This window comes from Oncorhynchus mykiss, chromosome 16 (assembly GCF_013265735.2).
Source record: "Oncorhynchus mykiss isolate Arlee chromosome 16, USDA_OmykA_1.1, whole genome shotgun sequence".
Taxonomy (NCBI): Eukaryota; Metazoa; Chordata; class Actinopteri; order Salmoniformes; family Salmonidae; genus Oncorhynchus; species Oncorhynchus mykiss.
The window spans coordinates 50,557,128-50,570,473 of NC_048580.1; the positions used below are offsets into that span (position 1 = coordinate 50,557,128).

The following is a 13,346-nucleotide window of genomic DNA, read 5'->3' on the forward strand; positions in this document are numbered from 1 at the left end:
ATTTAAAAGTCATTCTACCAACTCTGAGTGGGATCATTTTAAATTTAAAAGTCATTCTGCCAACTCAGAGTGGGATCGTTTTCCATTTAAAAGTCATTCTGCCAACTCTCTAAGTGAGTGGGATCGTTTTCCATTTAAAAGTCATTCTACCAACTCTCTAAGTGAGTGGGATCGTTTTCCATTTAACAGTCATTCTACCAACTCTCTGAGTGAGTGGGATCATTTTCCATTTAAAAGTCATTCTGCCAACTCTGAGTGGGATCGTTTTCCATTTAAAAGTCATTCTACCAACTCTGAGTGGGATCGTTTTCCATTTAAAAGTCATTCTACCAACTCTGAGTGGGATCGTTTTCCATTTAAAAGTCATTCTACCAACTCTGAGTGGGAACCTTTTCCATTTAAAAGTAATTCTGCCAACTCTGAGTGGGATCGTTTTCCATTTAAAAGTAATTCTACCAACTCTGAGTGGGATCGTTTTCCATTTAAAAGTAATTCTACCAACTCTGAGTGGGAACCTTTTCCATTTAAAAGTCATTCTACCAACTCTGAGTGGGATCGTTTTCCATTTAAAAGTCATTCTACCAACTCTGAGTGGGATCGTTTTCCATTTAAATGTTTTCTGCCAACTCCGAGTGGGAACCTTTTCCATTTAAAAGTAATTCTACCAACTCTGAGTGGGATCGTTTTCCATTTAAAAGTCATTCTGCCAACTCTAAGTGGGATCGTTTTCCATTTAAACGTTTTCTGCCAACTCTGAGTGGGAACCTTTTCCATTTAAAAGTCATTCTACCAACTCTGAGTGGGATCGTTTTCCATTTAAAAGTCATTCTGCCAACTCTCTAAGTGAGTGGGATCGTTTTCCATTTAAAAAACATTCTACCAACTCTGAGTGGGATCGTTTTCCATTTAAAAGTCATTCTGCCAACTCTCTAAGTGAGTGGGATCGTTTTCCATTTAAAAGTCATTCTACCAACTCTGAGTGGGATCGTTTTCCATTTAAAAGTCATTCTGCCAACTCTGAGTGGGATCGTTTTCCATTTTATAAGTCATTCCACCAACTCTCTGAGTGAGTGGGATTGTTTTCCATTTAAAAGTAATTCTACCAACTCTGAGTGGGATCATTCTCAATTTAAAAGTCATTCTGCCAACTCAGAGTGGGATCGTTTTCCATTTAAAAGTCATTCTGCCAACTCTCTAAGTGAGTGGGATCGCTTTCCATTTAAAAGTCATTCTACCAACTCTCTGAGTGAGTGGGATTATTTTCCATTTAAAAGCAATTCTACCAACTCTGAGTGTGTGGGATTGTTTTCCAATTAAAAGTCATTCTACCAACTCTGAGTGAGTGGGATCGTTTTCCATTTAAAAGTCATTCTACCAACTCTCTAAGTGAGTGGGATCGTTTTCCATTTAAAAGTCATTCTACCAACTCTGAGTGGGATCGTTTTCCATTTAAAAGTCATTCTACCAACTCTGAGTGGGATCGTTTTCCATTTAAAAGTCATTCTGCCAACTCTGAGTGGGATCGTTTTCCATTTAAAAGTAATTCTACCAACTCTGAGTGGGATCGCTTTCCATTTAAAAGTCATTCTACCAACTCTCTAAGTGAGTGGGAATGTTTTCCATTTAAAAGTCATTCTACCAACTCTGAGTGGGATCGTTTTCCATTTAAAAGTCATTCTACCAACTCTGAGTGGGATCGCTTTCCATTTAAAAGTAATTCTACCAACTCTCTGAGTGGGATCGTTTTCCATTTAAAAGTCATTCTACCAACTCTGAGTGGGATCGTTTTCCATTTAAAAGTCATTCTACCAACTCTGAGTGGGATCGTTTTCCATTTAAAAGTCATTCTACCAACTCTCTAAGTGAGTGGGATCGTTTTCCATTTAAAAGTCATTCTACCAACTCTGAGTGGGATCGTTTTCCATTTAAAAGTCATTCTACCAACTCTGAGTGGGATCGTTTTCCATTTAAAAGTCATTCTACCAACTCTGAGTGGGATCATTTTCCATTTAAAAGTCATTCTACCAACTCTGAGTGGGATCGTTTTCCATTTAAACGTCATTCTACCAACTCTGAGTGGGATCGTTTTCCATTTAAAAGTCATTCTACCAACTCTCTAAGTGAGTGGGATCGTTTTCCATTTAAACGTCATTCTACCAACTCTCTAAGTGAGTGGGATCGCTTTCCATTTAAAAGTAATTCTACCAACTCTCTGTTCTTACTTACAAACCCATGCTCTCTCTCTCCCTCTCGCTCTCTATCACCAAATAGACTACATTTTTCCATTCATCCCTTTCCCATTCACAGGGGAGTGTAATTTGAGTGAGGGAAGGACAAAGCGAAAAAACAAACAAACAAACAGTAGAGGGAAGCAGAGTGAGAGTGGAGCCAGAGAGGCAGAGCTAGGGCAGTTCAGATTGCCATGCCTCATTGCCAGTTTGAACCTCTGGCTCTGGGTTGCTGCCACACTGTTTCCGCTGATTGCGATCGGAGGATCGGCCGGTTGCTCTCCCGGATCCATCTCACTCCCAGTGCAGGGGGCCGAGGGAGGGGGCAAGAGGAGGTCGTAGGCACCCATGGGGAACTCACAGCCCTGCCAGATTCCTGCTCTCTCTCTCTAACTCTCTCTCTCTACTCAGGCCAGCCTTGACCTAGACATCCTGGCCTGGCAAGGCATGCCTCCAACACATCCATGAAGTTATCTAGCTGACATTGCTGAGATGGGCATTGTAATGGATCATTAGTCACTTTATACAATGCCACTTTAATAATGTTTACATATCTTACATTACTCATATCACATGTATATACTGAATTTTATACCATCTACTGCACCTTGCCTATGTCGCTCGGCCATCGCTCATCCATATATTATATGTACAGTGCCTTGCGAAAGTATTCGGCCCCCTTGAACTTTGCGACCTTTTGCCACATTTCAGGCTTCAAACATAAAGATATAAAACTGTATTTTTTTGTGAAGAATCAACAACAAGTGGGACACAATCATGAAGTGCAACGACATTTATTGGATATTTCAAACTTTTTTAACAAATCAAAAACTGAAAAATTGGGCGTGCAAAATTATTCAGCCCCCTTAAGTTAATACTTTGTAGCGCCACCTTTTGCTGCGATTACAGCTGTAAGTCACTTGGGGTATGTCTCTATCAGTTTTGCACATCAGTTTTTCCCATTCCTCCTTGCAAAACAGCTCGAGCTCAGTGAGGTTGGATGGAGAGCATTTGTGAACAGCAGTTTTCAGTTCTTTCCACAGATTCTCGATTGGATTCAGGTCTGGACTTTGACTTGGCCACACCTGGATATGTTTATTTTTTAACCATTCCATTGTAGATTTTGCTTTATGTTTTGGATCATTGTCTTGTTGGAAGACAAATCTCCGTCCCAGTCTCAGGTCTTTTGCAGACTCCATCAGGTTTTCTTCCAGAATGGTCCTGTATTTGGCTCCATCCATCTTCCCATCAATTTTAACCATCTTCCCTGTCCCTGCTGAAGAAAAGCAGGCCCAAACCATGATGCTGCCACCACCATGTTTGACAGTGGGGATGGTGTGTTCAGCTGTGTTGCTTTTACGCCAAACATAACGTTTTGCATTGTTGCCAAAAAGTTCAATTTTGGTTTCATCTGACCAGAGCACCTTCTTCCACATGTTTGGTGTGTCTCCCAGGTGGCTTGTGGCAAACTTTAAACAACACTTTTTATGGATATCTTTAAGAAATGGCTTTCTTCTTGCCACTCATCCATAAAGGCCAGATTTGTGCAATATACTTTGACTGATTGTTGTCCTATGGACAGAGTCTCCCACCTCAGCTGTAGATCTCTGCAGTTCATCCAGAGTGATCATGGGCCTCTTGGCTGCATCTCTGATCAGTCTTCTCCTTGTATGAGCTGAAAGTTTAGAGGGACGGCCAGGTCTTGGTAGATTTGCAGTGGTCTGATACTCCTTCCATTTCAATATTATCGCTTGCACAGTGCTCCTTGGGATGTTTAAAGCTTGGGAAATCTTTTTGTATCCAAATCCGGCTTTAATCTTCTTCACAACAGTATCTCGGACCTGCCTGGTGTGTTCCTTGTTCTTCATGATGCTCTCTGCGCTTTTAACGGACCTCTAAGACTATCACAGTGCAGGTGCATTTATATGGAGACTTGATTACACACAGGTGGATTGTATTTATCATCACTAGTCATTTAGGTCAACATTGGATCATTCAGAGTTCCTCACTGAACTTCTGGAGAGAGTTTGCTGCACTGAAAGTAAAGAGGCTGAATAATTTTGCACGCCCAATTTTTCAGTTTTTGATTTGTTAAAAAAGTTTGAAATATCCAATAAATGTCGTTCCACTTCATGATTGTGTCCCACTTGTTGTTGATTCTTCACAAAAAAATACAGTTTTATATCTTTATGTTTGAAGCCTGAAATGTTGCAAAAGGTCGCAAAGTTCAAGGGGGCCGAATACTTTCGCAAGGCACTGTAAATATTCTCATTCACCCCTTTAGATTTGTTTGTATTAGGTTGTTGTTGGGGAATTGTTAGATTACTTGTTAAATATTACTGCACTGTCGGAACTAGAAGCACAAGCATTTCACCACACTCACATTAACATCTGCTAACCATGTGTATGTGACCAATACAATTTGATTTGATTTTGATTTGAAGCTACTGAGTAGTAATCAGAATTTCCAGTTGTATATGACTTAGACACAGTAGGGATGTTGCAGCAGGCATCTGGAAGTGGTATGTATGTACCTTGCTGCTTGCTGATTACAGTAGTCTCAGATAGCAGGAGGGAGCTTTAACCTACTGGACGCTGCACCATATAGACCCATTTAATTCACACACTGTCTGGATGCAGCCTGTAATTATCTGGCCCCAGATGTCCTGTGTTAAGTCCCCCCCCCCACCCCCACTGCTCTATTTCCAGACCCAACTCCATGGTGGGGGGGTCAGAGAAGGACATGGTCTCCTGCATTGTCCTTTCAGAAGACCTCTGCTGTACACGGCTGGGCCTGGCTGGGACTTGGCAGAGCTGGCACCCCTCGCTGGGTGAAATATGAGGGGCGTCAGCTGGCAGTAGTGTGGGGGACGCGGGGTTCGCCAGCGCTCTTGTCTCTACTAATGAGTCCCGTCTGGTGTCCAGGATGAGAAGGGGGGGTAAATCAGGACTCAATGAAAGCCATTGTAATGCCCTTAACCTGGTACCGTATTTTCCAAGTACTGGTCTGAACTACAGTATACTAATAAATAGTACTGGCCTGAACTACAGTATACCTAATAGACCAGTACTGGTCTGAACTACACTATACCTAATAGAATATTACTGGTCTGAACTACCTTATACCTAATAGACCAGTACTGGTCTGAACTACAGTATACTAATAAAATAGTACTGGTCTGAACTACAGTATACTAATAAAATAGTACTGGTCTGAACTACAGTATACTAATAGAATAGTACTGGTCTGAACTACAGTATATCTAAAATAATAGTACTAGTCTGAACTACAGTATACCTAATAGAATAGTACTGGTCTGAACTACAGTATACCTAATAGACTAGTACTGGTCTGAACTACAGTATACTAATAGTCTAGTACTGGTCTGAACTACAGTATACCTAAGAGACTAGTACTGGTCTGAACTACAGTATACCTAATAGACTAGTACTGGTCTGAACTACAGTATACCTAATAGACTAGTACTGGTCTGAACTACAGTATACCTAATAGACCAGTACTGGTCTGAACTACAGTATACCTAATAGACTAGTACTGGTCTGAACTACAGTATACTAATAAACTTCTCTCACAAGCTCAGTATAATTATTCTATCTGTACAACCCTCTTACATTACATCAGTCTCTACATTGTGTTGTGTAGACATTAAGATGTGTTCCATCCACTAATGTGCATGCTGGGTACTTTGTGTCTTTAGACACAAGATGACTGAAGAATTCACCCAGCGGCCTTCCTTCGTTCCATCCCCCATTCTAGTCACATCAGCTCATAACACATGCACATCTCCTTCCTTCCCAGAGAGCTTAGCGGCTGGCGGAGTGTGTGTGTTGCCTGTGATTGATTGTCTACTATGGAAGCGATATGTCTTCAAATAGACGAGCGGATCCTGGCACCAGTTAATTAGTGATGTGTGATGTGTTAGAGGTCACTAATCCTGGTTACATATGTCAGTGCGTATGAAAGATACCTCCTGGGACCTGTTACACACACGCTTATCACACAGTGACAGCCCACTGAGAACAGATGTCAGTTCAACATTTGGTTGAGTGAAATCAAGACAAATGGCACCACGTCATTGGATTTCGGTTAAAAGTTGGGTGAAAAATAGATCCCTTTACGCGGATCACTTTTCCCCGCGTTGATTTAACGTCATAACGGTTTATTTTTTTAAATGACGTGGAAACGATGTTGATTCAACCACGTTTTTGTTGTGCAGTGGGAGTGTGTGTATGCTGCTGTTATGTGTACGCTGCTGTCTCTCTCTCAAATAGTTCAAGTACAAAAGGGAAAATAAATAAGCATAAATATAGGTTGTATTTACAATGGTGTTTGTGCTTCACTGGTTTCCCTTTTCTTGTGGCAACAGGTCACATATCTTGCTGCTGTGATGGCACATTGTGGTAGTTCACCCAATAGATATGGGCATTTGGCAGGAGGTTTAGGAAGTGCAGCTCAGTTTCCACCTCATTTTGTGGGCAGTGAGCACATAGCCTGTCTTCTCTTGAGAGCCAGGTCTGCCAACGGCGGCCTTTCTCAATAGCAAGGCTATGTTCACTGAGTCTGTACATAGTCAAGGCTTTCCTTAACTTTGGGTCAGTCACAGTGGTCTCTCTCTCTTCCTCTCTCTCTCAATTTCTATTTTTGAATTTAAGGGGCTTTATTGACATGGGAAACATATGTTTACATTGCCAAAGCAAGTGAACTAGATAATAAACAAAAGTGAAATAATCAATACAAATGAACAGTAAACATGACACTCACAAAAGTTCCAAAAGAATAAAGACATTTCAAATGTCATATTATGTCTATATACAGTGTTGTAATGACGTACAAGTACAAAAGGGAAAATAAATAAACATAAATATCTCTCTCTCTCTTTCTCGCAGCCGCTTCAGATAGATGATAACTTCTGTGGGCAGGACTTCAACCAGCCCCTGGGAGGAACCAGCACCATCGAGGGTCTGCCTCTGTTCGTGGACAAGGACGATGGCATGACCTCGGTGGCGGCCTACGAATACCACGGCCACACCGTGGCCTTTACCGGCACACGCAGCGGGCGCATTAAGAAGGTAGGATGATGGTGGATTCAGTGTGTGTGTGTGTGTGTGTGTGTGTCTGAATGTTACTCACCTCTGGCTATGAGGATGAATCTAAAGGCTCTGTCTCATTGCTGACTCCTCTGTGCTGAGTGGGGGATTGAGATGACTGGAGTAGCGGGTTTGCCCATCACCGGGGCTGTCGTGCTGTGAGCCATTTCTGTGCCTTCTCTGGTGCTGTTCACTGAGCTCTGGAGAACAGGGGAGAAAAGGGATCAGGGGAGAAGAGGGGAGGAGAGGGGAAGAGCAGGGGAACAGGGGAGGAGAGGGGAGAACAGGGGAGAAAAGGGGAACAGTGGACGAGAAGGGCGGGGGGGGAGGAGAGAGGAGGGGAGAACAGGGGAGAAAAGGGGAACAGTGGAGGAGAAGGGCGAGGGGGAGGAGAGAGGAGGGGAGAACAGGGGAGAAAAGGGGAACAGTGGACGAGAAGGGCAGGGGGGAGGGGGGAGGAGAACAGGGAGAAATGTGGAACAGTGGAGGAGAAAGGCGGGGGGGAGGAGAGAGGAGGGGAGAACAGGGGAGAAAAGGTGAACAGTGGACGAGAAGGGCGGGGGGGAGGGGGGAGGAGAACAGGGAGAAAAGGGGAACAGTGGAGGAGAAGGGAGGAGGGGGGGAGGAGAACAGGGAGAAAAGGGGAACAGTGGAGGAGAAGGGAGGAGGGAGGGAGGAGAACAGGGAGAAAAGGGGAACAGTGGAGGAGAAGGGAGGAGGGGGGGGAGGAGAACAGGGAGAAAAGGGGAACAGTGGAGGAGAAGGGAGGAGGGGGGAGGGGGGAGGAGAGAGGAGGGGAGAACAGGGGAGAAAAGGTGAACAGTGGACGAGAAGGGCGGGGGGGAGGGGGGAGGAGAACAGGGAGAAAAGGGGAACAGTGGAGGAGAAGGGAGGAGGGGGGGAGGAGAACAGGGAGAAAAGGGGAACAGTGGAGGAGAAGGGAGGAGGGGGGGAGGAGAACAGGGAGAAAAGGGGAACAGTGGAGGAGAAGGGAGGAGGGGGGGGAGGAGAACAGGGAGAAAAGGGGAACAGTGGAGGAGAAGGGAGGAGGGGGGAGGGGGGAGGAGAGAGGAGGGGAGAACAGGGGAGAAAAGGTGAACAGTGGACGAGAAGGGCGGGGGGGAGGGGGGAGGAGAACAGGGAGAAAAGGGGAACAGTGGAGGAGAAGGGAGGAGGGGGGGAGGAGAACAGGGAGAAAAGGGGAACAGTGGAGGAGAAGGGAGGAGGGGGGGAGGAGAACAGGGAGAAAAGGGGAACAGTGGAGGAGAAGGGAGGAGATGGGGAGGGGAGGAGAGGAGAACAGGGGAAGAGAGGGGAGGAGAGGGGAAGAGCAGGGGAACAGGGAAGAACAGGGGAGAAAAAGGGAACAGGGGAGGAGAGGGGAGAACAGGGGAGGAGAGGGGAGAACAGGGGAGAAAAAGTGAACAGGGGAGGAGAGGGGAGAACAGGGGAGGAGAGGGGAGAGCAGGGGAGCAGGGAAGAACAGGGGAGAAAAAGGGAACAGGGGAGGAGAGGGGAGAACAGGGGAGAAAAAGGGAACAGGGGAGGAGAGGGGAGAACAGGGGAGGAGAGGGGAGAACAGGGGAGGAGAGGAGAACAGGGGAGGAGAGGGGAGAACAGGGGGAGAGGGGAGAACAGGGGAGGAGAGGAGAACAGGGGAGGAGAGGAGAACAGGGGAGGAGAGGAGAACAGGGGAGAAAAAGGGAACAGGGGAGGAGAGGGGAGAACAGGGGAGAAAAAGGGAACAGGGGAGGAGAGGGGAGAACAGGGGAGGAGAGGGGAGAACAGGGGAGGAGAGGAGAACAGGGGAGGAGAGGGGAGAACAGGGGGAGAGGGGAGAACAGGGGAGGAGAGGAGAACAGGGGAGGAGAGGAGAACAGGGGAGGAGAGGAGAACAGGGGAGGAAAGCAGGGTTAGGTGGGACGGCTCTCAGATGGTTTCAGACTGTTAACACTGACTACAGTCTAAGAAGGGCCTTGGGTTTGGGTTAGAGCTTTAGTCAGAATCTCTATCGAAAGCTGAGGGTGAGTAGATTGTACAGTATCTTTGTTGAATGTATGCAATTATTTGTAGGTCATTTTATGTGGCGGATCATAGAGAAACATGGAATCAACCACATATTCATACACACCAGAATGCGCACCTGCATACACACTGATTTACACTGAACCATTATTCAGGCCCTCATGCACGCTGGTCTAGGTGCAGGACACACACATGTGCACACACTGAGTCTCTCCTGTTTTGCCAAGTCGGCTGAAACCCAGTCCCATAGTCCTTGGTTCTGACCCCTGAGGTAGGGGGTGGTTTGGAGCGGTGCTGTTGGTGTCCGTCTGCAGGCAGGATGCTGGAGGGGGATGTGGAGGCTGGGGCTGGGATGGATCAGCATATCTCAGAAGGAAGATATCCCTCCCATGATCGGAATCCCATTTCCCCTCTTCTACCGACTCTTCCTGTGTGGAGGCCGAGCGCTGGGCGGTGGGGCGCAGGCTGCTGGTGTCCTCAGACATAGATCGATGCAGGGCTGTAGATATAGGAGCAGAGACGGCTGGCTGGAGCTGGGGAAGCAACGTCATCACCACAGAGCACAACCAGGCCCTCCTGTAGTCTCTCGTTCTCCCCCATGACCCCCCCCCCTCCTCCTCTTCAGGAGACCCTCTCATCACAGTCTCACCGCTTACCACCGTGCCATCACAAACCGCCTCTCCTCTCTGTCCATGTCCGTGTATAAATGGCAGTCCGCCATGCGGCGGCATCATTGTCATTTTCTCCTGATTTGGTTTTGTTTGTTGATCTGTTTGTTTGGCTGGTGAGTGTAGTGTTGACGGTGGCTTGACGGTCAGGGACATCTGAGGCGGGCAGGAGCAGAGCACTGCTTCTGTCTGGAGACTGGTGAGAGGAGAGTGTGTGGAGGGCCCCCGATCGTTGCTAGCAGTTTTGTTTTATTGCTATATTTATTGTGAGTTAAACTGTGCACCGTGCCCTAATGAAATGGAAAGCAGCAGTCTATGGATGTAATTCGCCCTGTGCCTCCGTTGATGTGGCTGCAAGGCCCTTATTGATTCATCTATATGAATATATAATCACAGGCGTAAATCTTAGCAGGCGCGGAGGCAGCGGGCGGGTGGACTTCAAATGCAGCTAGTCTAGTTGTTGGGAGATGACGTGTGTGTGCCTGGGTAAAGCCTCCACACACAAGCTCTGTTGGCACCCATGCTGGAGTGTTTGCAGATGCATGTGTGTGTCTATCTGAATGTTTGTGGGGGATGTAGAATGTGCTCATACTGTGTTGCTAGTGTGGTGATCTCTCTCTGTCGTATCAGCCAGAAGAGCTGGGATCACCGGGTCACTGTCTGCCATTTAATAGGATTCCTCAGCTTCAGAACAGCTGCAGCTGCTTCAAACACACACAGGAGAGGAACACCCACATCTCCATAAAACCTGGAAAGCTCTCTCAGACGACTTCTATTTCCAACCTGAGAAGCACCCCTCAGGCCTCACAGCTCCTGCTAAATAGCCTCTCTCAGCCCTTTGAACCATTCCCACCGCCAAAAACAAAAGAGCGAGAGGGAAATAAAAAAAGAAATAACATTTTCTCTGAGAGGGAGATCTAAGGGGTGCGTGGGATGATTCCATATGTGTTGTTGACCTGCTGGGCCTCTAAAACCTCCCTCCTACCCAAGTCAGTACCGAACGGATAGGGCCAATCTGCATAGGGCGCTGGCCTTGTTACCGTGCCGACGGGCTGAGGGGCGTGTGGCTGAGCCTGATTTGATTTGATTAAGCCCTGTTCATTCTCAGTGGCACAGCTAATCTTGAGGCAGTGAGACATGCAGAGACTTCCAATTAACAAGTCATAAATTATGGAGCAAGGTTCAGTCTCTTCCTTCTCTCTCCCTCCCTGGACTGGGTTATATGCACGAGCCAGTGAACACTACTTCTCCTCCTCCACAGGTACCTGGCTTGGGTCAGGATAGAGAGATAGAGGGATGAATGGAGGGAGAGCCACAGCAAGGTTAGCCAGGGACCGTCCTACGTGGACAGACAGGACACAGGCTCCCCAGTGACCAGACCTTTATTGACGTAGCGCTGATGCTAATGTCATGTCTGCATCTGGGGCTTTACTGTCACTGGGAAGCCAGACTAATGAAGACACATGATATCTAAGGTAATTGACCATGTAAATCCTAATTAACGCTATAGCATTTGGAAACGGGGATGATGTAGTCGGCATATTGGCTCCAGTGATGACTGTACGACAGCGTGTGTAAATGTCAGCTAGGAGACTAATGGTGAGGAGCGTTCACTCTGGCTGCCAGACGTTGTCTCAATGTTAATCTGGTGTATCGGGGAGGATATCACTTTCACATGATGGAGAGGAGAGGAGTTGTGATGATAGAGCTAGGAGAAGAGATTGATTCTCTCTTCTCTCCCTGATTCCCAGTAGGATGAGCACCAGGCAGTGTGTAGCTACTGGGCTAGTTTGACTGGCTGGCTCACTGTATGAGAGGCTGCCTATGATATTACCACCAAGGGGTGAAAGTGGCTGGAGAATTCAAATCTGTAGCATTCTCTCCCTCTACTCCCTCCTCTCCCCCTCCCTCGTTCTCTGTAGCTCGTCACCTTGAACTCCTCCTCTGTGGTGGGCTTGTTGCCCACGGCTACTGTCCTCCAGAGAATTCCCTGTTGGAATAGCATGTCTCTCTGTATCTCTCTCTCTGTGTGTGTGTGTGTGTGTGTGTGTAGGAATGTGAAGCATGGGCCTACTGTCCCTCTCTCTCCCCCACTCTTCTTCCACCACCACCACTGCTCTACATAACTCTATATATAGTCCTGTCTATATCTACTCAACAAGGGAAGAGTAGAATGGTCATGCCTTCATAACGTGCTTGCAGAGTGAACTGAATCAGAAGACTACAAGTGTTTGCACTCTGGGGGGGGGGGGGGGGGGGGGGGGGGGGGGGGGGGGGGCACGGTGGTGTGGTGGGGGTTCTGGATGCTGTACAGCTACAGTACTCTGTGAGGTTGGGGTATTACTTGATATACAGTGCATTCGGAAAGTATTCAGACCCCTTCACTTTTTCCACATTTTGTTACGTTACAGCCTTATTTTAAAATGGATTAAATGAAATAAAAAAAGTCATGAATCTACACACAATACCCCATAATGACAAAATTAAAAAAGTTTTTTTTAGAAATGTATTAAAAATAAAAAAACAAAATACCTAATTTACATAAGTATTCAGACTCTTTGCTGTGAGACTTTCCATTGATCATCCTTGAGATGTTTCTACAACTTGATTGTTTATACATGGTTACACGTGGTCTGCGGTTGTGAGGCCGGTTGGACTTACTGCCAAATTCTCTAAAACTATTTTTGGTGGCGGCTTATGGTAGAGAACATTAAGTTCTCTGGCGACAGCTCTGGTGGACATTCTTGCAGTCAGCATGCCACTTGCACACTCCCTGAAAACTTGAGACATCTGTGGCATTGGGTTGTCTGACAAAACTGCACATTTTAGAGTGGCCTTTTATTGTCCCCAGCACAAGGTGCACCTGTGTAATTATCACGCTGTTTAATCAGCTTCTTGATATGCCACACCTGTCAGGTGGATAGATTATCTTGGCAAAGTAGAAATTCTCACTAACAGGGATGTAAACAAATTTGTGCGCAACATTTGAGAGAAATACGTTTTTTGTGTGTATGGAACATTTCTGGGATATTTTATTTCAGCTCATGAAACATGGGACCAACACTTTACATGTTGAGTTCATATTTTTGTTCAGTGCATTACCTAAGTGTCCTTGAGAAGTTCTGGGTAAATCTTCAGAAAATCTTCAGTGAAATGAAAAATCTTCATCTTCAGTGAAATGAGTTAGCCGTACTGGAAAATGACATTTTCACAAGCAAGATGGCCGCTGATGGTTGAGATGCTGGAAGAACATTTTCTCTGGACTCCATACTGCAGTGATGTACAATGTCAGGTGCCGTTGGCCAACATCAAGTTG

At 46.2% G+C, this 13,346-nt stretch overlaps 1 protein-coding gene across 2 annotated transcripts in view; it reads left to right on the forward strand.

The window, feature by feature from the left end:
• Positions 1-13,346, forward strand: part of LOC110492210 (plexin-A1) — a 305,959-nt gene that overhangs the window by 66,891 nt on the left and 225,722 nt on the right. For both annotated transcript variants that reach the window (XM_036947177.1, XM_036947176.1), the window contains exon 3: positions 7,137-7,319. In XM_036947177.1, the coding sequence (XP_036803072.1) occupies positions 7,137-7,319 (183 nt within the window). The remainder of the gene's footprint in view (positions 1-7,136; positions 7,320-13,346) is intronic.